This window comes from Equus caballus, chromosome 26, assembly GCF_041296265.1.
Source record: "Equus caballus isolate H_3958 breed thoroughbred chromosome 26, TB-T2T, whole genome shotgun sequence".
NCBI classification, from domain to species: Eukaryota; Metazoa; Chordata; class Mammalia; order Perissodactyla; family Equidae; genus Equus; species Equus caballus.
This window is the reverse complement of record NC_091709.1, coordinates 42646218-42670292: the sequence shown is the minus strand read 5'-3', so window position 1 is coordinate 42670292 and position 24075 is coordinate 42646218. Positions and strand designations below refer to the sequence as shown.

Below are 24075 nucleotides of genomic sequence, written 5' to 3'. Positions count from 1 at the left end.
CACCGCGATGGCCAATTTCCACCAATAGATTATTTAGCTGGTTGCATGTTTAAGTAGCAGACAGTTCTTAAATTTCTCTCCCTATGTACTTTCAAAACAACACTTGAAGCTTTCAGAAGCATCCACTCCCAGCTCTGAAATGTCATTCTCCATTCCTGTGTCCAAACGCACTGAGACTTCCCCTTTTCCCTCGTTGATTCTTCCAGGGCAATCATCTGACATGACCCCCTTCTGAATCTCCTCCCCACCTGCTCCATCACCCCACCCCAGACCTGATCATTGTGGCTTGTCTAATGGAAAGACACGCAACAGAAAAAGGTAACCACAGAAAGGCCACAGAAATAATGGTTGGCTTAAATGTGTTCTTGGGGTGACCATGTTTGGCGCTGAGTGGGCAAGGACCCTTCATTAGCCTGTGGCCCCCACTCAGGTCTAGTCATGGGGGTTCCAGACAAGAAACATCCTTCCCAGCCCAGCAATTACTCCCTTTCACCCCCACCTCTTAGTTAAGAGGCCAGACTTTCAAAAGGGAACCTATTGCATCTCTACAGCCATCCCTCCCAGTGCCAGATTAAATGCATTAAAAGATACGCATAGCAAAAGAGCAGCGTTGATGGGTAGACGTTTACCTCTTCATTTTCCTGACACCCAGCCTGAGGAAAGCAGCTTGAACTGGTAGCAGGAGCTCACCATTTGTCACTCAGGCCCATCTTCTTTTGTGCCGCAGACCCTTATCTGTCTGCCTGCCTGGCTACCTGGGTTGCACTAACAGCATCACTTAGGTCCTCTCAATGATACACGGTTGAGCATCCATCAAAGCTCCCCATCCCCCAAAGACCTGGGAGGCACACATCACCAGGAAGAGGTATGTGTTGAGCTGAATCCCAACTGCATGGGGGAATATTACAGCCTGGAGCTGCCTGGAAACTCAAGTGAATATCTATGCCAACAAGAGTGATGGGGCTGCGAAGGCACGCTCTCCGGAGCAGCACGTCCATCATGCTAATAGCGACTCCCAGGCAGAACAAAGCCAAGACCGTCTGACCCAGCGTGGTGTCAGAAATGCAATCTGTGACTTGGCGTTTCCAAAGGCTGCCAGTGGAGACCATCCGTACTTATCGCGGACACTATTGCAGAACCGCATCGAAGTACTTCTCCTTTGAAATTGCAATTATGCAGGTCAGAAAATGGTGCCCGTTATATATTTTTTGCATAATATGACTTTGCATCTAAAGAATCGTGTTTTCTGCATGTAAACTCTAATTCATTTATGTATGAAAACCAACGCTGACTCTGTATCAGAAAATTAACATACTGTGTCCTCATGGCTCCTAATCGGCTCTTTTCTTTGAGTTAATGCCCTTTGGAAGGACAGTGCCCATCAAAATTTGGCCAACAACTGACAACATCTACAACTCATGCCTCTCCTTGGACTCCAGACTTGTACATCCAGCTGCACACTCAACATCTCTATGTAGACGTCTAACCGATGAATCAAGATCTACAAGGCCCCAGGTAAACGTCTCATCTTTCCCCCCAAAACTAGCTACAAAGGGCAAGAGATACCACATGTCCCTGCCCCGTTCCCCCCAAGCTGAGCGGTTGACGTGGAGGTGAGCAAAGGTCACGTGCTTCCATCATGAACATTAAAAAAAAAAGCACTGTTTTATAAGCACTGATGACAATGCAACAGTTTCTAAATGGCAGAAAAAGTCCAAAAAGAGGAAAAATGGTCTAAATCACCTGATAAGGTTGCCTACTGCTGCGGTGTTCTGGAACACTGGGTTCAGAGGACCTTGGAGGGACAGAAGCACTCTCTGCAACAGAAGAATGATTTTAGAGCAAGAAGTGTCAAAACCCAAACTTCATATTTGAACAATTCTGTTTATAAAGAAATCCCTTTGCTTTTGTGTGGTACCCCTGGTATGAAATAATCCTTAACCATAAACAGACATTTTTTAAAGTTCCCTTGAAGTTGCATATCTTTAGAACTTTCTGATGAAATAAAAATATGCAAACAGACTCAAAATCAATTCCTTGCCTGACACGATAGTCTCATCCAGAGACAAGGATGAATTCCTAGCTTTCATGGCTGATCTGGGAAAACAAACACAGGGCCAGTGGGGGAAAAACAAGGCAGCAAGGTTTGGCTTGGGCCATGATTTTGGTCAAGCTATGGGATTAATTGCTCAAAATCCTAATGAATAAAATATTCACTCACAGGAAATTTTGCAAGAAGCTGTGATCAGATCATTCAAGGAAACAACCAATGCTTTGTGGAATTTTTTTAAATCTGAAGCACACAGATTGGACGTACATTGAAGACATCCATAATAAAATGGGAAGAATGGGGCAGGGGAGAATACAATCACAATCTTAGTGAAAATCAGTTGTCCAGGCCTCTCAGGAGGAGTTGATTAATCAAAAATCTTTTGTGGGATTTATTTTGCCGGTTAGCCGGGTCTCCCTCCCCCACTGCTAAGGAGTAATTTGCACAGCCTTCCTCTCTGATCCGCCCTACAAAGGATCTCGGTTCAAATCCTGCTCCTGCCTCTTCCTAGTGTGAGTGCCTTCAGAGATGCTCGCCCGTGATGACTGCATCCTCTAAAAGCAAGACATTTAGGGGCTACAAAAGGCTGTTCAAAATTGAGCTTAGTCTTTCAACATTCTCCAACACCCTTTAAAGTAGAATAAGAACAGATTTCCTGCTGAGCATCAGTTTTAATTGAAGTTTGGGGTAAGCTACCCTCAACATACTAAAATGCCTCTTCACACACTTTAAGGCAGAAGCTTTGAAAGAACTAGAAAGCCTGAAAAAAAAAAAACTCAGAACTTTATTTTTTAAAACTCTTAGATGTCCACCTCACTGTATTTTAAACTTTAGACAATTATGTGGATTTTTACTGTTAATCTACTGCTAGAATATTTCTGGAGTTTCTCCTTCTTCTAAAAATTACCCGAAAAATAATGACCACTCGTGGCTAAGTCATCTGCCTTGTGACGCTGCTGTTGGATTGGCCAGCCCCTCTCTGGATACTCTCCTTTCCAGGTCTTTCCCCTGCCCCACCTGTCCACTCACTCGTAGTCCTTGGTTCATCAGAACTGTATCCATGGTTTTCATTTCCACTTTTTAACTTTGTCTGAAGAGTTTCTTTGTTTGTCTTTACAGTTGCAGATTTCCTAGAATTAGACAATTTTAAAAGCCAGACGTTAATTGGCCATGGATGCTGGGTTCACATGTTGAACTTACCACAAGGCCAAAGCTCAGTCGCTGGCCTGTGGGGAGTGGAGAGCATCAGGATGGACACTCACAACTCTGAGCACAGCTGCGTAGACAGCCTGCATGCTCACACACTCCCATTATGGGGAGACAGGCAACTTCATCATGATAGGCCCATGGAACTCAAACTCTCAGAAACCAGTGACCAATAAAGCAGGGTTGGCAAACTATGACCCACAGGCCAAATCCGGCCCACCACTTGTTTTTGTAAATAAAGTTTTATTGGAACACAGCCACATCTGTCTGCTTCCATATTGTCTATGGCTGCTTTCATGATACAGCAGCAAAGTTGAGTAGTTGTAACAGATAGCATGTGGTCCACAAAACCGAAAATATCTACTATTTGGGCTTTTATAGAAAAAGTATGCCCAACCTCTGAAATAAAACAAAAATTGGTGTAGGGTAAGGAAGTTTGGCATTGAATATCAAAAGATTTAAAAATATTTATTCTTGACCACTAAGATTTTATTATAGGGAAATAATCAAGGATATGTGCAAAGATTTACTTGAAAGAATGTTCATTCATGAGGTATTTATAACAGCAAAAACTGCAAACAATCCAGGCGCCGAACCATAGAGGACTAGTAAAATAAATGATGATACATCTCACCTATAAAAATTATTATAGATGAGAACTCTCATGCACTGCTCGTGGAAGCATACACCTGCTGGTACACCTACTTTGGGAAACTGTGTGGCAGTATCATCTAAAGCTGAACATATACCTCTCCTCTGACCCAGCTTTCACAGTAGATATATACGAAATGGAATACAAGACAGGAAGGAGTGCATGGGTATATGTCACCAAAAGACACCCACAAGAATGCTTAGTGCAGTAATATTCATAATGGCCCCAACCTGAAAACTATCCAAATGCCCACTGAAAGAAAAATGGAAAAATAAATTGCATACATGCCCAGAACATAGTCTTATATAATAATAAACAATCTACATTGACATTCAGCAACGTGGATCAGTCTCACAGCGTGAAGCTCAAGAAGGCAGATGTGAGTGAGTGCACACAATATGACTCCATTTATGTCAAGTTTACATGAATCTGTTCTCTGGGGCTCTGCAGACAGACGTCAGAAAACATGACCTTTGAGGCAGGGGAAGGCAATGATTTGACGGAGGCCTGAGGAGGGTTTGGGGTGCTGGGGGTGTTCCAACTCTGCACATCGGCCGTCGAGGCCCAGATACATATGTTTTGTGAAAACTGTTCAAACTCACCTTCATATCGTGTACTTTTCTGTATTTATGTCACACTTCAATAAGATACTTTATGAAGCAAATGAAATAAAAGTGTTGTGGGCAAGTATTTGTTAACAGAAACAACCTTCGGAATAGCGTCAAGAGAGAAGAACAAGCTATAGAACAATGTTTATTATGTTGCAAATTTCACAAAACGCATGTGAGTGTGTATCTATGTGCATCTATGTGAACACATGTGGGTAAGTATACACATACTCAGATGACAATGATTACTTCTGGACAATAGAATTATGGGTGATTTTAAAACCATTTGGTTTACCTATCTTTATTTTTAATCTTTTCTATAATAAACATGCACTGATTCTACAGGGAAAAGTATATATGTTCTTCCAATGCAGAATTCTGTGGGCAGCTGGAGTCAGCACGGTCGGCTCAGTGGGAGGAGAAGCAAGTGGGATACGGGAGTCCCAGTGAGTCACTCCGTCTTTCCTCCCCGGGCCTAAGTGTGAGAGCTGCATGTGGACAAGAGCACAGGCCCTGAGCAGGACTGCCTGGGTCACCTTCTGGCCTGCCCACTCTCTAGACGGACAAGCTGAGCTCCTGATCTAACATCTCTGTGCCCTGCAGTTTCCTCCTCTACAAACCCAAGACATCACGGTGAGGATGAAGTGAGAGAACAACCCTCCCAGGTGCACAACAGCCCCTGGCACACATATTAAGCACTCAGCATATGCCAGCTGTCATTGTTGCTACCATTGTCATGATTATTATTGCTGCCCTTGTTATTATTATTCTCCCCCGTTGCCCTGAGTAGCTGTTGATCACTGTGCTGTGTTTTGAAATCACCTAAGATCCCAGAGAAGGGAAATGCAAGCTGTTACACTGTCGTCAATGCTGAACAGAAGAATGCAGAATGCCATCCTGCCAGTGACAGCAATCAAGAGAGATGCTGGCGTCGTGACCAGGCTCAGCTCTCCTTCCCCTCCTCTCGCCTCCCGTCAGGCCCCCGAGGAGATGCATTTTCAGATTCCTGCTCTGTGGTGTCCTCAGGGAGAGCACGGCCACCACTCTCAAAACCAAGTTATCACCAGGGAGTGCCCAACCAGGTCGGAGGAAGAAAGGACCGTATCCGTCATGCGATGATTACACACGTCTTCATTCACCACATGTAGCCGAAAGATATTTTAAAAGCCCAGCATTTCAAAAATTAAAAGTATCAAATAAAATACTGAAAACTCCATGTGGTTTTGTTATAACACCCCCAACAAAACCACTGCTGTCTAAAAACCCCTGCTCTTAGAGCACTCATGATTATGGAAACATTGCAGACGTTTAAACTGGTTATGGTATTATTGTAAGTCCCTGACAGAGTTACCTTAAAAGTGCTTGCAGCTACTTCTGGACAGTTGTGGGGATGGCAGGAATTTTTCTGTCCCCTCCCCCATCAGTGGTACAAGCAGTGAAAACTACTAATTTGTCTGCCTGGTCATTTCATGTGCCTCAAGCCATCCAGCTCTCCTCACTGTCCACCGCCACCCCAGAAATTCCAGCAGGACCTCTGCCTGGTTCTTTCACGTCCTTGAAAATGTGCTTGAGTCCCTAGCCTTGACTCAAAGCAGGAGGGCCAACAGTCACGGCGCAGAGTGTCCTCTTGTGGAAAGAGATGCAAATGCCAGACACCAAGTAGAAAATCTGCTCCATTTTCTTAAGTGAGTGGTCTGCAGTAATAGCCCACCTACTCTGTTCCACAATTAATGCTGTCCTGTGAGTCTGTGACTGGCATACGTGTTTTTCACAGTGATCCACTTGCAGTACCTAATTCTGAGTAACGTAATCCTAAAGTCCCACAGGTTGGGAGCGGGGAGGGAGTTTGTTTATTTATTTTTGTTTTCAGAAAAATTGATGTGATTTCAAGCTTACCTTACTTCACTGTGATAACTAGATCCTGCAAAAAAAAAAAAAATCACATTAGCAAAATCAAGATAGTTATTCTGAAAGCAAAAATCTCATAGATTATTATAGACCCCCTGATTTTAATACTGACATTACTGAATATTTGTGACCCACTGAGTATTATGAAGTTCCCCAACATGCAGTTATCAAATGACTTTCAAGCATAAGGAAAGTAGGATCCACTATCAACTATCATAGATATAAATAAGCCCTAGGTACCTGAAATATGGTAGGCCCCTAATAAGCACTTACTAGCATTGCATTTGATTAGCTAAATTATAAATACTCCATTCACCACCAAGAGGTGCTCTGCATCCCCAGTCTTCGCTGACATTCACTCAGTACTTACCCTGCGACAGCACCCGGCCAGCACTGTGCAGTATTATTTCATTTAATCATTACAACAACCCAAGAGGTAAGCGTTACACTAGTGTTGCTATATTTTTAACAGACTAGACATTGTTACACAAACAGAACCATATTTTTAACAGATAAAGAATTCTACTGCTGAAGCACTATGGTTCTTTAATTCTAAGATACATTTTCAATCACTATGTATCAATGGTACCAATCTATACAGTTGCGTCCACCCCCAAAAGCTGTCATTAAATTGCTAACGTTTTTACTCAATGGATTCTTGGACTAGAGGAAATGTGGAATTTGAAAATAGGGACTAACAGAGCCACACACCCGTCCCCCACCATGTGTCTCAGAAGTCAGTGTTCTTTGTAACTTTGCCTTCCTGTTGGGTCGTCTATTCATAAAGCTTTATTGGAATCCAAAAAATATCCATTTTCCTTATTTTTTAGATGATGTTATCACTTATTTTCAGTTGTAATAACATCTGCTGACTCACACTCCAGAGGGAACCTTGGGCAATCTTATTTGAATTGAAGGAGAGATATTGTCTGGTCCCCTTCTGATAAGAGGGAGATGTCGCTAGTATTCCCATAAGGGCCGGGCTGCAGGAGACGGCCTCTGGGTCCCTCTGCTGCAGAAGCTGTGATCGCAACTCCTCCAGGCCCCGCTGAGTGGGGTCCTCAGATGCCCTTAGTCAATCCCCAGTTAACCAGTTGGAGCACCGAGAATTCTCCAGGCGCCAGCAAAGCAGAATGCCAGAAAATGCTTTTAAAAAAACTTAATGTTTAATATTTTTAAGCATGGAAATAATTATCATGGGGAAATCAAAGATTTCACTGCATCCCTTTTTTTCTCATTGATTTTTTTTATTGTCACATTGGTTTATGACATTATACAAATTTTAGGTGTGCAGCATTATATTTCAACTTCTGTATAGAAGCATCGTGTTCACCACCAAAAGGCTAGTCACCACCCATCACCTTACCCATGTGCCCCTTTATCCCTTTCACCCTCCCCCACACTTTCCCCTCTGGTACCCACCAATCTGTTCTCCGTCTCTATGTGTTTGTTTGCTGTTGTTGTTGTTTTTATCATATACTTATGAATGAAATCATACAGGATTTGACTTTCTCCATCTGACTTACTTCCCTTAGCATAATACCTTCAAGGTCCAACCATGTAGCTGCAAATGGCAAGATTTCATCTTTTTTTATAGCTCAGTAGTATTACATTGTGTATATATACCACATCTTCTTTATCCATTCATGCATTGATGGGCACTTAGGTTGTTTCCAAGTCTTAGCTATTGTGAATAAAGCTGCATTTATCTTTATGCATCTTTATGCATTCATATTTTCATGTTCTTTGGATAAATCACCAGAAGTAGAATAGCTGGATCATATGGTATTTCCCATCTTTAACTTTTTTGAAGACTCTCCCTGCTGTTTTCCGTAGTGGCTGCACCAGTTTGCACTCCCACCAGCAGTGGATGAGAGTTTCCTTTTCTGTGCATCCTCTCCAACATTCGTTATTTCTTGTCTCATTAGTTATAGCCATTCTGATGGGTGTGAGGTGATATCTCCTTGTAGTTTTGATTTGCATTTCCCTGATAATTAGTGATGTTGAACATCTTTTCATGTGCCTGTTGGCCATCTGTATATCTTCTTTGGAAAAATGTCTGTCCAGATCCTTTGCCCATTTTTTAATTGGGTTGCTTGTTTCTTTATTGTTGAGTTGTATAGAGTCCTTTACATCTTTTGAATATTAAGCCCTTACCTGATATGTGGTTTGCAAATACCTTCTGCCTATTGTTAGGTTGTCCTTTCATTCAGTTGGTGGTTTCCTTTGCTGTACAGACCTTTTAGTTTGATGTAGTCTCATTTGTTTATTTTTCCCTTTGTTTCCCTTGCCTGTGAGACATGATATTGAAAAAGATGCTGCTAAGACCGATGTCAAAGAGTGTACTGCCTCTGTTCTCTTGTAGAAGTTTTATGGTTTCAGGTCTTACATTCAAGTCTGTAATCCATTTTGAGTTAATTTTCGCATGTGGTGTAAGACAATGGCCCACTTTCATTCTTTTGCATGTGGCTGTCCAGTATTCCCAACACCATTTATTGAAAGAGACTTTTCATTTTCCATCGTGTGTTCTGGCTCCCTTGTCGAATATTAGCTGTCCATAGATGTGTGGGTTCATTTCTGGGCTCTCGATTCTGTTCCATTGATCTGTGTGTCTGTTTTTGTGCCAGTACCATGCTGTTTTGGTTACTATAGCTTTGTTGTATATCTTGAAATCAGGGAGTGTGATACCTCCAGCTTTGTTCTTTTTTCTCAGGAATCCTTTGGCTATTTGGAGTCTTTTGTTGTTCCATATAAATTTTAGGATTCTTTGTTCTGTTTCCATGAAAAATATCATTAGGACTCGGATCCTTTACATTTATGGCAAGGTGAAGTGCCCATTGTGAATTACACCTGGTGGAGACTGGTGTCAGTGGGTTGTCACAGGCCCTGTTCAAAGCACTTACCTGGACCTGTTACAAACCAGGAGAACAAAAATAACTTGCTCTCATGTGAGATTTTCATCTCAAAGTTAAATAAAGGATAAAACCTAGAATGGATCACAGAACTATTTCATACATTAATTTATTTAATTCTCACAACCAATCTACAGGGTAGGACTTATTCCCATTTTGTAAATGAGGAAGCTAAGAATCAGAGAATCACCCTTCTGCACATCCTACATGGGCCACCAATGTCACAAACCTCACTAGGCTGTTGTGGAACAGCGAAAACCCTAAGAGAAGCAGAAATCCGAATAACCAGAATGTTCTCCAGCTATGCCACAATAGCTAATGTTGAAAATAATCATCTGAAGACACTGAACAATCCTGGTCACTTCTGAATTAAAATTTAAGTTATCCAATAATTTTCACTTAAAATTTGGTGTATTTTATTTGAGTAATCCATCTGTGCCATATAGAGTAACTCCCAGGCAAAAACAAATTCCCATCAAATCTGAGTCAATAGGCGTTTGCTACTTTTCATTTTATGTTTCCCAGGGAATAAAGTTATATCACAGAATTAATTCCCCAATCACAAAACAAATCTATGCAGGAGTTAAGGCTAGACCATTAAGTGTAGACCATACACTTTACATGGGATATCTCGCTAAGACAGACATATTCCATGTAAAAGAGTTAGTTAACACAGCGCTTGGCACACACACAAAAAGTTCTCATCCAATGGCAGTTAGTGTAATAAAATTAAAAATGTAGGCAGGCCCCGTGGCCAAGTGGTTAAGTTCGCACACTACACTTCAGTGGCCCAGAGTTCGGATCCCGGGCTCGGACATGGCACCGCTCATTAGGCCATGTTGAGGTGGCATCCCACATGCCACAACCAGAAGGACCCACAACTAAACGAAAATATACAACTATGTACTGGGGGGATTTGGGGAGAAAAAAGCAGGAAAAAAAAAGAAGAAGATTGGCAACAGTTGTTAGCTCAGGTGCCAATCTTTTAAAAAAAAATTAAAAATATAATTAAACTGGCATGCCACCTAACATCAAAGCTCTCATTTTAAGAAAAATGATTTAACTGTAGAAGATATTCAAATTGGAGTCGGTGAAGCTTTTATGAGAGAAGGAAAGATAATGTTGGACACTCATACCCCGCACTTGGAAAGCAGTGAGCTGTCCCCATGACAAAGATCCTTTTATTTCTGAAGTCACACACTCCCGAACTCTACAAGAAGCCCACCCACATGTGGATGAGCCCACCCCGACGTTGAGCCCGACACCAAACAAAGCCACTGCGTTCATGTCTTGGAGGACCTCAGAAGACCTCGTTCAGAAGAAATGCGTAATTATTTTTATTAATTTTATTTGTACTATTTTGATTAACAAAAGACTATATATTTCTCTCTACCACATCAACATTCACCCACCAAAGGTGATTTGGAATTATACAAAACAGCAAATGATCTTTTAATGTGCTCAGATAGGTAGGTATGATTCTAGAAAAAACACAGCATCTAAATAACAGATTACAGTAACCTTATTATCTTTGCAAATAAGCACAAAAATCAAATAGTCAGTGTCTTTTGTAAGAGAGGTGCTGCCTCAAAACTTTCTCAAAAGTGTGAAGATCTGTCTTCCTGGAGGGGTTGCACCAGGCCCCGAACGAGTGACTTCCTTCCTTGAGAAAATCCCTCCCCTCTCTATGAACTTCACACATTTCCTTTCGAGGATGCTGAAAGTCAATGTATCTTTCCAAAGAGCTAATGAGCTAATGAATTTCAACCGCTTGTACCAAAAGTTCTAAAATACATACAAATCTATACAAACAAAAAAATTACCTTTTTTCTCTCTCCCGGGGACACGACAGCAGCAGAATATTATAATCAGAACAATTATCAGGATCAAAAGCAATGAAAATGAGACTGCGAGTAGAGCTATGGCCCAGGTAGGCAAGGATGCACCTGGTTTATCAAGACTGCCTATAAGGTTGAAAGGAGAAAAAAAAGATATTTTAGTGATGTTTGCCACTGTCTAGCGAACGTAATCACTGATTCTCCCACACAAGAATTAGATCAGGTCTTCCAGACAACAACAAATAATCACATAGAGATAGAGATTGGATTGGTGGTTACCAGAGGGGAAGCGGGGAGGGAGGAGGTGAGAAGGGTGATGAGGCTCATGTGTGTGGTGATGGATTATAATTAGTCTTTGGGTGGTGAACATGATGTAATCTACACAGGAACTGAAATAGAATGATGTACACCTGAAATTTATACAATGTTATAAACCAACGTGACCGCTATTTAAAAAAAAAATTTTAATTCTTATGTTTTCTATTATTATTATAACTATTCAGCCTGCTATAGCTAGGTGTCCTAGGCCAATTTCTCTTTGTGCCTAAATACTCAACACTTTACAGTATCATCCACAATATTTATTGCTGTCAATAAATACCTGCTTAGTAACACAATCCAAGATCTAGTTGGTTAATGTCGCTAACATTCCTGAGAGGCGGATAAGGCTGGGGTGGGCAACGACTCCCTGAGATTGGGGTATTGATCACCATGTTCCACACCATTTATTTAGTCAAGAAATGCTTATTGAGCAGCTACTGCTGGACAAGACCGGAAGAATGCCATCTGGCTCTCACTTCCGTATCCCCATCCATTGAGAGTCCAGAGCCCAAAGGAAACGAGGACAAATTGAGGAAGAGCCACTCCCAAAGGAACTTAGCGAAAGGCCTCACTCCAGTGCCATCCATGCCCCACCCACAGAATTCCTTTCTCATCTAGTAATTGCTCTCTCCATGGCCCTTCGGAGGCCACCTTCACTAGTTTCTACTTTGCCCTCTTGTTTGATCCAGTAGTCACGGAGTCAGGAGACAGAAAGATTAAGGTGAGGCAGGGCCAGCAGGAAATGAAGGAGAGGTAGAAAGAGAAGGAGACAGAGAAAAAGCCATTTTGATTTTTTTTACAGCCACGCCTTAGCCAGAGCTGTCGGATAGACTTCATGTGGTTATCTAAATTCAAATTTAAATTAATTAACATTATAGACACTTAAATACTCAGCACCTCGGTCACACTGGCCACATTTCAAGGGTGTAGTTGCCGCAGACTAGAACGGTGCCTTCACCACGGAAAGTCCTGTCGGACAGCACGGCCTGGCTGTGGGTTTGTGGGAACTGCATGGATGTTCCGAAGAGCCCTTATGGGCATTTCACTCCCCGCTACTGAACCACGTCAAAGTCAAACCACGTTTAAGTTGATCTGTCTGAGTGTGAATTGCTAGTCAATAAAGTCCGTCACTCCTCCCTGAGTGTTCGGTACTATCTCAGTGTAAACGCATGCTATTTTGTTAAATTCTAGTCGTTCGAAAATAAAACAACAGACTTCCTATGAAGAAGATAAGATTTGCTTTGAAATCAATGGCCTTCCAGCACTTCAGAACCACAGGTTTGTAGCGGAAAAACAGCTCTTAGGGGTTCTTCCTTAAGAGTTTTCCTTGAAATCATAGTTTGCTATTCCTGCGTCAAAGTCAAGTGCTGGGAATAAGCTGTAGTCAGAGATGGTTAGAGATGGTCACTAATGCTCTGTGTCTACAGTCGTCAACCACCGGGGTGCTGACTCATGGAAAAGCAAGGATCTGATTGCAGAGCAATCCACAGACATCTCAAGAAGTTTGCTTTGAAGAATTACATAATATAAAAAGATATTTGTCGTCTGCCCTTTGTGCAAAGCTTCTCTGCATTACCTGTGATGGTTTTTAAAGTTTCCTTCTTTTTTTAACGTCTCACATTCATTGCCATCTTTTTCTTTTTTTTTTAAGATTGGCACCTGAGCTAACATCTGTTGTCAATCTTCTTTTTTCTTTTTCTTCTTCTTCTCCCCAAAGCTCCACAGTACATAGTTGCATATTCTAGTTGTGAGTGCCTCTGGTTGCGCTATGTGGGACGCTACCTCAGCGTGGCCTGATGAGTGGTGCCAGGTCCACACCCAGGATTGGAACCAGCAAAACCCTGGGCTGCCAAAGCGGAGTGCATGAATTTAACCACTCGGCCACGGGGCCGGCCCTCATTGCCATCTTAAATGTCCATGAAATTGACTATTGTGGCTTCCATTTCTTCTTACATATCTGCTACTATCTAAACTAGACTTTGTCCCCTCAAGGTCAAGGACTGTGTCTTATTCTACCTATGCCCCAAGCACCTGGCACATACTGAGCACCTTGAATGAATGGATGGATGGATGAATAGGTCGATGGATGGATGGATGGATGGATGGATGGATGGATGGATGGATCTCCGGATTACCCACCATTTTTCTGAGATGAGCTGGGACAGATAGAGAGAAGAAAAGAGTTCCCCAAAAAATGTAGGGGGGACAGGCTTATACCCTTCCTATGCCACCTTTCCCCAGCCCCAGAATTGGGCCTTTAAAACAAGCCAGTCCCTTCACATCCAGAGAGTAATACGGCTTATCCCTTTGTTCCACAGACAGCAGGATCCCAAGCGCCACCTGGAAAGCTTTCTGCACACGCAGATCCAGAGCCCACCTCCAGTGGAGCTGAGTCGGGCATCTGGAATGGCACCCAGGTAATTGTGATGCAGGTGGGTGGTGACCCACACTTTGAGAATCCCTAGTGTGCAGGCAAAATGCTAACACTGCCCAAGCAAACTGCCACCTTACAGGATGCTCCCATACTCTCGCTCTCATAGATGTGATAATAAGATTATGAAGTCCAGACTGCATTTATGATACTCACAATCTGGAGTTCAAAATCAGACCACCGTACAGAAGCTTCGTGACTGACAAAAAGCTTTGGGCTTCACATCAATGGAACCAGTGAAATCTCACGGCCACCACTGACTTGGGCTCCCTTTGGCCTCTGGCTCGCTCATCCATAACAATTCTTGCCCCACCAGGCTGTTCAGAGACTCGAGAGATGCATGTGAACGAGCTGAGAACACCGTAAGGTACAAAGCACACATTCGAGATTGCCGCAGCCATCCTAAATTCAGTCTGACGAGGTCTTTTACAAACCGAAGTTTGTAAATATTAGAGGTTTTCATAATAAAAGAGCCAGCTGGGGTGAAACACTAAAGTCTGGCTCAGGACTCAAGAGATAGGCCTGGAATTCTTACTGGCATAAGTCAACATACTTGTTGACTTCCCAAACACTCACTCTCAGGGTGTTTTCCTGCCCGCTAGAGGAAACCATCAGCATGCCAAGTTCTGTCAACCGAGTCCTGACATACAACCCTTCCCTCTGACCCAGCACAGAGACGCCTGCTTATCCTCAGGGCGGACCTGTTTAAAGGAAGGGAGGGGCCACCTTGCTGGGGTTGCAGCCGAATCAAGGACGACCTCACTCACTCTCATGTCCATAATTCAACCACCAAGGCAAACAAAGTGATGCCAGCACTCACCTCAAAGCCCCAAACTCTCACCGAACAGCAACTGACATCAGGAACCACACAGCTCATTCTTTCACTTCCTCTTTGCTGGGACCGCACCCCACTGGGGGTCAAATCTCCCACAGAGTTTCACATCTAGGAGAGGCTTGCTCTCCCTCTCCTCTGGTGGAGCCCAGAGAAAAGTGTGGGCTAGGTGCCATAAGGAGGCACGATTGGTACTGGAGCCACACGGAAGAAACTGTCTTATTTTCATAAAAATTTTTGATTTGTCATCTATTACATATATACATATACATATATGCAGATACATCTTGGGTATTTTGTTTAGTATGAGGCTAATTTTTTAAACGAGTCCATTTATAGTGGAGTGAAAGAAAAATAAATGATACTCATAGAGTGATAAATCAAAAGTCAATAGTGGACAGAAAACACAGAACCTTGGAATTAGCTCACCCATAATCCGACCCCTTCCTCGTACAGAAAAGACACTCAAGAGGAAGAGACTCAGTAAATTGGACAAGGACACTCAGAAAAGAAAAACCTCGACACTCTGACTCGTGTCTTTCCATCCTGCCATGTTGCATCTTCCATTTGGAATAATCCTTCCGGGGAAGATACAGCCCAGGCCATAGAGGAACGGGGAGTCTAGGTGGATGCTGGTCCCTGACTTGTGCCGTGGTGGAGGGTGTGGCATGATGGTTCGAGGCGAATGGCAGATGCTGGAGGGGACGTGTACACCATACCTGAGCAACCCACAGCCAGTGACTAAGGAAGATTACCTCCAAGCTCAAGTCTGCTTGCCCTCCTCCCTACGTCCCTGCACACAACTGCGGGCACGTTAGGGCTGCGTTACCGAATTTACTGTATAACTGTAATCTCAGCTTCGAGAATGTCCTTTTCCCATCTGTGAAGAAAAGGAAAATAGTGTTCCCCAGATGCTCTCACAGAAATGCTCAGAGTTTTTAACAGGCAACTAGAATTTCTAAAAACCAACTGGATTAATACAAAATGTCACCACCGGCACGTGCAAGCAGGCCCTGGTGCTGATGAGAAGGGAAACAGGAGATCTCTGAATCAATGTGATAAATGATAACAATCACTCACTCTCCTGTCCTGTGGGCTCTGGGGCAGGGACTGTCCTAAGTGATTCTATGTTTTAACCTGCTTCTTTCTCACACCAACAACAACCCTAGAAGGTAGGTATTATTATTATCTCAGTTTTACAGATGAGAAAACTGAGGCACAGAGAGGTTAAGTAACTTGCCCAAAGTCACACAGTGAGTAAGTGGGCAAGCTGAGCCCAGGCTGTCTGATACCCAATTCTGTGTGGATAGTAGCGCGTGATGCGGCTGGGCCAAAAGGCACGGCCTTTGAGATTTTCCAGATCAGCAACCTCCAATCCTGGCTGCCCAGTAGAGTAATTTGGAAGTTTTTTTAAAGTGTCAGTTCCCAGGCTCCAGTTAAACCAGAACCTCTGGGGTGGGGCTCGAGCATCAGCAGATGCACTAACGTCTCCGAGAGGCAGCCAGGAAAGAAAACTTCTGTCCTGCTCTTCTCCCCTCTTTTTACAGGTGAGAAAATGGAGCCTCAAAGGGTAGTGACTTGCCCAAGTCGCACAGCTGGTGCCAGAGCTACGACCCAGGACCGTCCCTCCCGCCACTCTTGTCTGCCCTCGAAAATGCCACTTCTCACCAAACTGGATTCTAACCAGGAATCGCTCCCTTCTACAAGGTGCTCCGATTTCCTAAAAGTCCTGCTTCGTTTGAACATTCCACAGCCCGTACACTTAAGCAAGTACACGGAGAACAATCCAGATGGGCAGACGGAAGGTGGAGGGTGGTTGTCTCAAAGTGGGCATGAGAGGGGCTTTCCTGCTGGTGGTATGCATGTCTGCAATGCCTGAACTTTGTATGACTTCTGGAATCAAGAAAACCGATCTTTCAGAAAACTTTAGCATTAGCCCTTTCAATATGCTTTTCCTTCAAGAATCCATAAGTGCGTCCATACAACTTCTTGGCTTAAACCAATTAGGCTTCCTAAATGCCATTGCTCTTCCTCTTTCATCGATTTACAGGGGCTATTCCAGAAATGAAGACAGATTCCTTGCACATCTAGGAAATGGGTGTGGGGGTTGGTGTTTATTGCTTCCTGAAGACGCCCGAACAGGCACCGCCTCATTCACCCCGGGCTCTCCGTCACCTGGCGGTGCGCCTTGAAGGCTCGCCGTCGCCAGCTGCGCCAGCCGAGGCTGGAACGAGGTCCTCAGCTGCTCGAACTTGCATAGAACACACAACATGCAGCCAGCCACCAGCTGCTCTGGATCTTGATGAATAATTTAGAAACAAATTACCCTTTTCCAAATGAGTCCAATAAAGCAAGACTCATGGCAACACACCCACTGTGCTTTCCTCTGAGGCTGCTGGGACTCCAGCTGCCATAATTAAGGCCGCTCACTTCACTGGTCCTAGACTAAGAAGAACTCAGCTGAATTAAATCTGATCAAGGGCAATTAAGGGCCCCTTGCCCTTCCCCTACAAAAGAAAAACTTTGCAGGCAAGCTAATCTCTAAACTCCATTTCTGTGGGGCGTCATCGATCAGACGAGAGCTCTTTGCTGCATGATTACCTTGTTAAGATGTGTGGTTTAAACAGGCAGTCTCATTCCATTTGGTGCTAATGGAACTTTTTTTTTTATCTTCCCTTTCAAAGCCTAGACCATGTTTTATCATATTTAAACAGCTTAAAAGCAAGTGAGGCTGGCTCCTTGGCGAAACGGCGGAACCCAGGCTGGGACAGGGGAAGTGTAAAGGGAGTCTGGGACATCTTACTGGACCAAGTGCCCAAAAACTAATAGTGACACATCAAAAGGACACCAGAGCCAGCTGGAAGGGATTCCCACTGGCCACACATCTAGAGAAATCTGAGCATCAAAATGAGTAATGACAGGAGCAAATTATAATGTATTGAACAAAACGAATCCATGCTAAAACTATTAAAAAAAAGAAAGAACAAAAAGGAAGGAAAGAGAAGTCTCTTTTTTACAGAAGAATGCCAACTAATAAATACAGAAAAATCAGGGAACCAGAAAGTCACTCTTTCACAACCATCATAGAAATGATAGATTCAGGCAATGACTAATGACAGAATACAAAAGTTATCAAGTAAAAGACTGTCAAGAAACGAGATATTCAGACAGTCTGTGTAGATTCTGTGTTAATTATAGTTATGATGAGGTCATACTGGATCTGGTGAGCCCCTGACCCAACATGACTAGTGTCCTTCTAAAAAAGGGAAATTTGGACACACACACACACAGGGAGAGCACCACATGAAGACAGAGGCAAAGATCGGGGTGAAGCATCTACAAGCCAAAGATTGCCAGCAATCACCAAAAGCCAGGAGAGGGGCCCCCAGGAGACTCTCCCTCAGGACCCTCAGAAGGAATTTCTCCTGCTGACACCTTGACCTCAGACTTCCAGCCTCCAGAATAGAGAGAGAATACCTTTCCGTGGTTTAAGTCCCTCAGTCTGGGGTGCTTTGTTACAGCAGCCCCAAGGTACTCATACACCACCCAAGTGACTGCTCACAGCGGAGGGCGGAGTTGATGGGTGAGCAGATTCCGGAGACACACTGCCAGGGCCACCTCCCACCATCTACTAGCTCTACAGACATGGGCAAATTCCAAGCCACACTGTGTCCCTGTCACCTTGCCTTTACAACAGGAACAATAGCAGCATCCACTCACAGGGCTGTAGTGCAGGGTAACTTAGTGAATATTTGAGAAGCACTTCAAACAGTGTCTTTACATGGTAACTGCCCTCTAGCACTGTTCTCTTATTATTATCATTATTGTCATCTTGCTTTGGATGTAGCTTTGTTCCAAACTTGGAACAATCTCATGTAATGGTGTTTTCATAGTGGGAAAAGCTTTAGATGTCCCCTCTGCCCCTTCCAGCCGTATGACCTGGAATACAGCCCAGCACTTCTCCAGGCCTCTCTTTCTTTCCTCTTTTGTAGAATGAAGGACTCAAAGTCAAGCTCCAGCCCCTTTTCCCCCCCGTTTTCTAGCTGGCCCAGGCTGACTCGAGTTCAAGCAGACTCTTGGGCCTTGGGAAGGTGTGTGGTTAGAGTTGCTGGCATACCTATGACTCTATAGCAGACGTATCTCTTGGGGATCTAAACTTTAAACTTATGTCATTTAGTTGAGTTAAAAATAGACATCTAGACTTGGTACTTTCACACACTGTGGGTTTGCTGGGTAAAAAATGAAACAGCGTAATTCCACTGAGATTGGAAGGAACCGGAGAGGACCTACACGCCCTCCTCAAATATTAGAAGAGTTCGCCTCGTGTTGGCCTAGCGGACGGGGTCAAACGAGAACAATGGGTAAAGCTAGAGAAAAATGTGGAATTCGAGTATTTATCTCTGAACTTCTTGCTGTTCCTGATAATCATCAATATTCTTAACAGTTTTCATCTGAAGTAGAAAAGAGAGAAGCTCTTGAAGATGGAATTTTAAAAGCAAGTGAAATTACAAGGTCATTAAGCCGACACTAGGAGAAATTTGTCTCCATTACCATCCCTCCCCGAAATCAAGGTCATCGTACGATTTTCCTAGGTGTTGTTGATTAAGTAGCATGACATATAAAATAGAAGTGCGAAATAATAATTCACATTCTATAAAGCAAGAGGTCTTCACTTACCCACGGGAGGCTGAACCGCGGTAAGATTTACAGTTACAGACTTGTGGACCTGCAGTGCCTCCACGGTAGCCACACAAGTCAGAGTGCCGTTGCCCTGTGGCGTGAGAGCCAGGATGCTCACTGTGCTCTGAGGGTCATCAGGCTCCCGAACAGAATAGTAGCTTGAATGGTTCACCGGAACACCAATCTCCCAGGAAATATCTGGGAGTGGGGTCCACCCCGATGCACGGCAGGTCACATTACAAGGTTCATCCTCAATGACTATGAGAACACCACTGGAGATGAACAGTTCCCCCATAACTAGAGAAGAGAAGAGAAATGTTCGAAGGAATGACCATGCCTCTCAGTTCCAGGTTTTCATTAGTTTTTCTTTCAAATTGCTTTTCATGGGAGCTGTCTTCCCAAGCCCAAATTGGCTGTGTCTGTATCGAAAACCTTAACTCAAGGTTTATCTGTGTCTCTCCTTACACCTGCCAGGTTCACAGGAGAAGGTGAGGTCGCTCACCAGAAAACATATAACCCCAGAGAAAATGAATAAATAAAAATCAGGATCCAGGGAAAGAGAGGGCAGATGCCTTCCATAGTGGGCTATGCAATCATTGAAGAGGTGTTGCAAAGTTGTACTGGGCTGTCCTGGGAGCCAAAGCAAAAAGGGAAACACCTTTACATTTTTTTCACTGGAAGGAGAACACATCTCATAGTCTCATGGGAAGTAAGTCTATCCTGGCCTTTGGTCTTTCAGATTCATTTAATTTATTTTTGGGGTCACATATTTTTAAACATAACGTCCTATGATATTGCCTTAAAATATTTTTCTAGGTACAAATTAAATCTAATCTAATAGAATTATAGAAATAATGACCCTAAATCATGTATCAGAATATTTTACTCAGATAAACTATTTTAAAGTTTTTATGAAGGACCCACTTGCGTATGCCACTGTTCACACTGTAAAGAGTCCATCTGAAAATAGCACTTGTGTTGCTGATATTACTAAAAAACCTGAGGGTTGGCCCTGGTAAAGACACAGCCTTAGTGAAATCTATACACCTTGAAACGTTCAAGGGAAAATATCCTAAACCCCCTGCTGCATGATATAATGGAAAGAACACTGGAATAAGAATCAAAAATCCATTCTCAATCCGGGCTTTCCCGAAACGCTAGTGTCACCTCGGGCAAGTCACTGAAATTGTCAGGATCTCTGTTTTCTGCCTGTCAAATGAGAGGATTTGACCAGGTCAGTGGTTTTCAAACATTTTGGTTTTGGTAATTTTTGTATTCTTAAAAATCATTGAGGACTCCAAAGACCTTTTGTTTTTGGGGAGTCCATCTACCAATATTTACCATCTTTGAAATTTGAATTAAATATTTGTTTATTTTTAAATAATAATTGATCATTAATTATTTAATAATAATAAAATTCATAATAATTAAATAAATAAATAGTTATTTTTAAAATAACAGTATTAACCAATTACATGTTAATATGGATTAATGTATTTTTATTAAAAATACTTTTTTTTTTGCAAGGAAATATTGGCCCTGAACTAACATCTGTTACTAATCGTCCTCTTTGCTTTTTTTCCCCCAAAGCCCCACTGTATGGTTGTATATCCTAGCTGTAAGTCGTTCTAGTTCTTCCAACTGAGCCACTGCCACAGCATAGCAACTGACAGACAGGTGGTGCAGTTCCAAGACCTGGAAACGAACTTGGGCTGCTGAAGCTGTGAGCGCCAAACTTTAACCACTAGGCCATCTGGGCTGGCTCAAAATACCTATATTTTTAAACCAACATAAATTCATAAGAAGAACAACATAGTTTTATATTTATGCAAATCTCTTTAATGTCTAGCTGGATTCTCATATGTGCTCCTGCATTGGACCTCTTGCAATATATTGCTTTGTCTGGAGTTTATAAAGAAAATCTGACTTCGCTGAAAATATATTTGGAGCAGTGAGGAGGCTTTTCAGATAATCACGGCTACTCTTTGATACCACACTAAAACTGGACAAGCGGTGGTTTCTTAAATGTTAGTTGCACTGTGGAATCTGAAACTAGATAAGGAACTTTCATTCTCTGTTACATTAAAATCCTTTACCCTTGGTGATTTTGTATCACTATACATCAGTCAGTTGGAAAATGCTGATCCACTGAGTTATGCAGACCTTTCCAATGGATAGTGGGAAACTCCCTGTACACGTGAGAGAAGGAGAGTGGGAAAGGCAAGTGACACCTTGGTATCATTTTGAAAATCATCATGACCTCACAGACCACCCTCAAAGAGTCTGGGGAACACCTGGAAGTTCCCAAACTAGATGGAACTGGATCGGCTCTGAAAGCTCTTCCAACTCTGAAATGTTAAATTTTCAACTACTCCTTTCCCGAATAGTCTCTTAGGGTAAGTAAAGCACCTTTGCTAATTCAAAGACTTCTGTAAACGCACTAGTAACAGAGGAATGGATTTGTCCCTTAAGACAAAAGAGTTCTGTGCTTGCTCTTTTTTGTTCACTCATTGTTTCATTGATGGAGAGGTTTAAGATGACAGAAATGGGAGGATGGTATTGCCTCCCTTAACAACAGGAGATCTTGAACTCAAGTCTTAGTGGCCCTCAAAACACAAGAGATCTAGAGTTTAGTGTGTGATTGTTTGGTGGATTGGTCAATAAACAGACAAATGCAGCAATCTGAAGCATTTCCTTTTTCTGTGTGTATTTGCAATTCAACTTTTCCTGTTGGCTTTCACAAAAGTTATCTGGTAGCATGACAGACTTTATACAAGGGTGATGGCTAGGACGTTCACATGGATTTTGGAGGACTCAGTATGGAGTTATGTAAGCTCTCTTTATTTTTCTTGTTAACACATGAAAAGGAAAAGAAAAACAATCTTTGGATAATTCACTTTCAAAATAAATTGGATGCTTCTTCCTTTTTCAGGATTCTTTTCCCTTGAAAGAGACTCTGTGGCTCAGAGGACATTTGTTCCTCTAAGAACAAAGTGCCATTGAGACCGATGGAACCAGGGTAAATGTTCGGGTTCCATCCCTGCTCTGTGGGTTCCTTCCGCGTGAACTTGGAGAAGACTTTAACTTTCCTAGATGCCTCTTCTTCCATCTGCATTAAAACCAAAGCTACAGTAATTATCAACATATCAAAATGCGTCTTAGGGATATTCAGATAACTTTGTAGGTTTATAGCTTTGGGGAAAGATGCTATAAAACCAAATGGATTTATGAGTTTGATACGCCATCAGCATACCAGTAATAAGTCACGCCTTTGACAGATGTTTCCTTCATCCAGGGGTGCCATCCTCCTCTCTCGCTTCCCCATTTTCCTATCATCTACAGACCTTCGAGGCACATCTTAAATGGTGCCTTCTCCACAGAGTCTCCTTGAAGGCTCTGCTGATTCTCTCACCTCCCTTCCCACTTCGAACCTGAGTTTGTCTCCCTCCCACTGCCTTTGCCAGCATCTACATTTCTCCAGTGTTATTCACGCACTTGCATTATCCACTCTTTCTGTAAGGTTCTTGAGGGCAGGACTGTGTCCTATTCTATTTATCTTTGAGTCCCTCTTAAATGCCTAACATGACAGTGGGCTGCTATTGGGAAGGCAGTAAATGACTCTGTGGGAATTGCTATGAGCCAGGTGCTGTTCTAAAGGCTTTGCATAATCTCACAACAGCTTTATGACAAGGAAACTAGGGCACAAGGTCATTAAGTAACATGTCCAAGGTCACACAGTTAGTCAATGACAAAGCTGGAACTCAAACCTGGCAGTTGGGCTCCCAAGTCCGCACTATTAACAGTAGACCACTCTAGCCCCTCAAGTCCGTGTGCAGTAAATTGACTCAGACAGGGATTTAGGGTCTTCAAATCATCCTCAGGCATGTTTTTATCTGATCCTCACAGTAAACCTGAGCCTTAGCCCCATTTTGAAGATGAAGAAATTGAGGCATCCCGGGGCCACCAAGGCAGATAATGGATGAAATCAAAACCAGAACTCCTATCTTTGATTCATTTTCCTGTGTTCTTTCCTTTATGCCACAAATTATTATAATAAGAATATAACCATGCAAACTAGGCTTCACCAAATGTTATCAAATTTGATTTGATAGCAACATGAATACACACCAAATTTCTGGGAACTTCTCCTAGACATGCAAATAAGTAGACATAAGAAAAAATTTGAAAGACACAATGTGGTCTATCATAAAAAATGCCACCATAGAAATCAGGGGCTCGACACGCTCTGATGCATCTAAATTGGAGTAAATACATAAATAATTGGAGTAATTACATAAATAATATGTAATTACATTTTTAAGGAATGCAAAATGATTAAACCTTGATAAAGATGTTCTGAATCCTTGTAAAGCATTCTTTTATTGTTTTCACTATATAGCATAATCTGAATTCAGCACCTTAAAATTAGCTTTGAAAGTGAAAAACGTTATCCACTATTATGAATTTTTTTCACTTTTTTCTAAAAGTCTTGGTAAGTTTGGTAAACACACACCTTTGACTACTTCTTAAGAGCCAATGGGGCAGGAAAGAGTAATACAGATTGAGGGGACTCAGCTGGAAAGAGCAAAAAGTCAAAGCATGATTTGAAGCTGACAAATTATGTAAGGATGTAAGGC

The 24075-nt window shown here is 42.6% G+C and overlaps 1 protein-coding gene across 4 annotated transcripts in view; it reads right to left on the bottom strand.

The window, feature by feature from the left end:
- IGSF5 (immunoglobulin superfamily member 5) overlaps nucleotides 1–24075 on the bottom strand; it is a 41748-nt gene that overhangs the window by 5601 nt on the left and 12072 nt on the right. The window contains exons 4-8 of one of the 4 annotated variants that reach the window (XM_014736382.3): nucleotides 19436–19735; nucleotides 11160–11300; nucleotides 6413–6437; nucleotides 3068–3180; nucleotides 1744–1817 (exon numbers count right to left, since the gene is read on the bottom strand). In XM_014736382.3, the coding sequence (XP_014591868.2) occupies nucleotides 1744–1817; nucleotides 3068–3180; nucleotides 6413–6437; nucleotides 11160–11300; nucleotides 19436–19735 (653 nt within the window). The remainder of the gene's footprint in view (nucleotides 1–1743; nucleotides 1818–3067; nucleotides 3181–6412; nucleotides 6438–11159; nucleotides 11301–19435; nucleotides 19736–24075) is intronic. The other 3 variants (XM_014736383.3, XM_014736384.3, XM_070252230.1) reach the window with 3 other exon arrangements.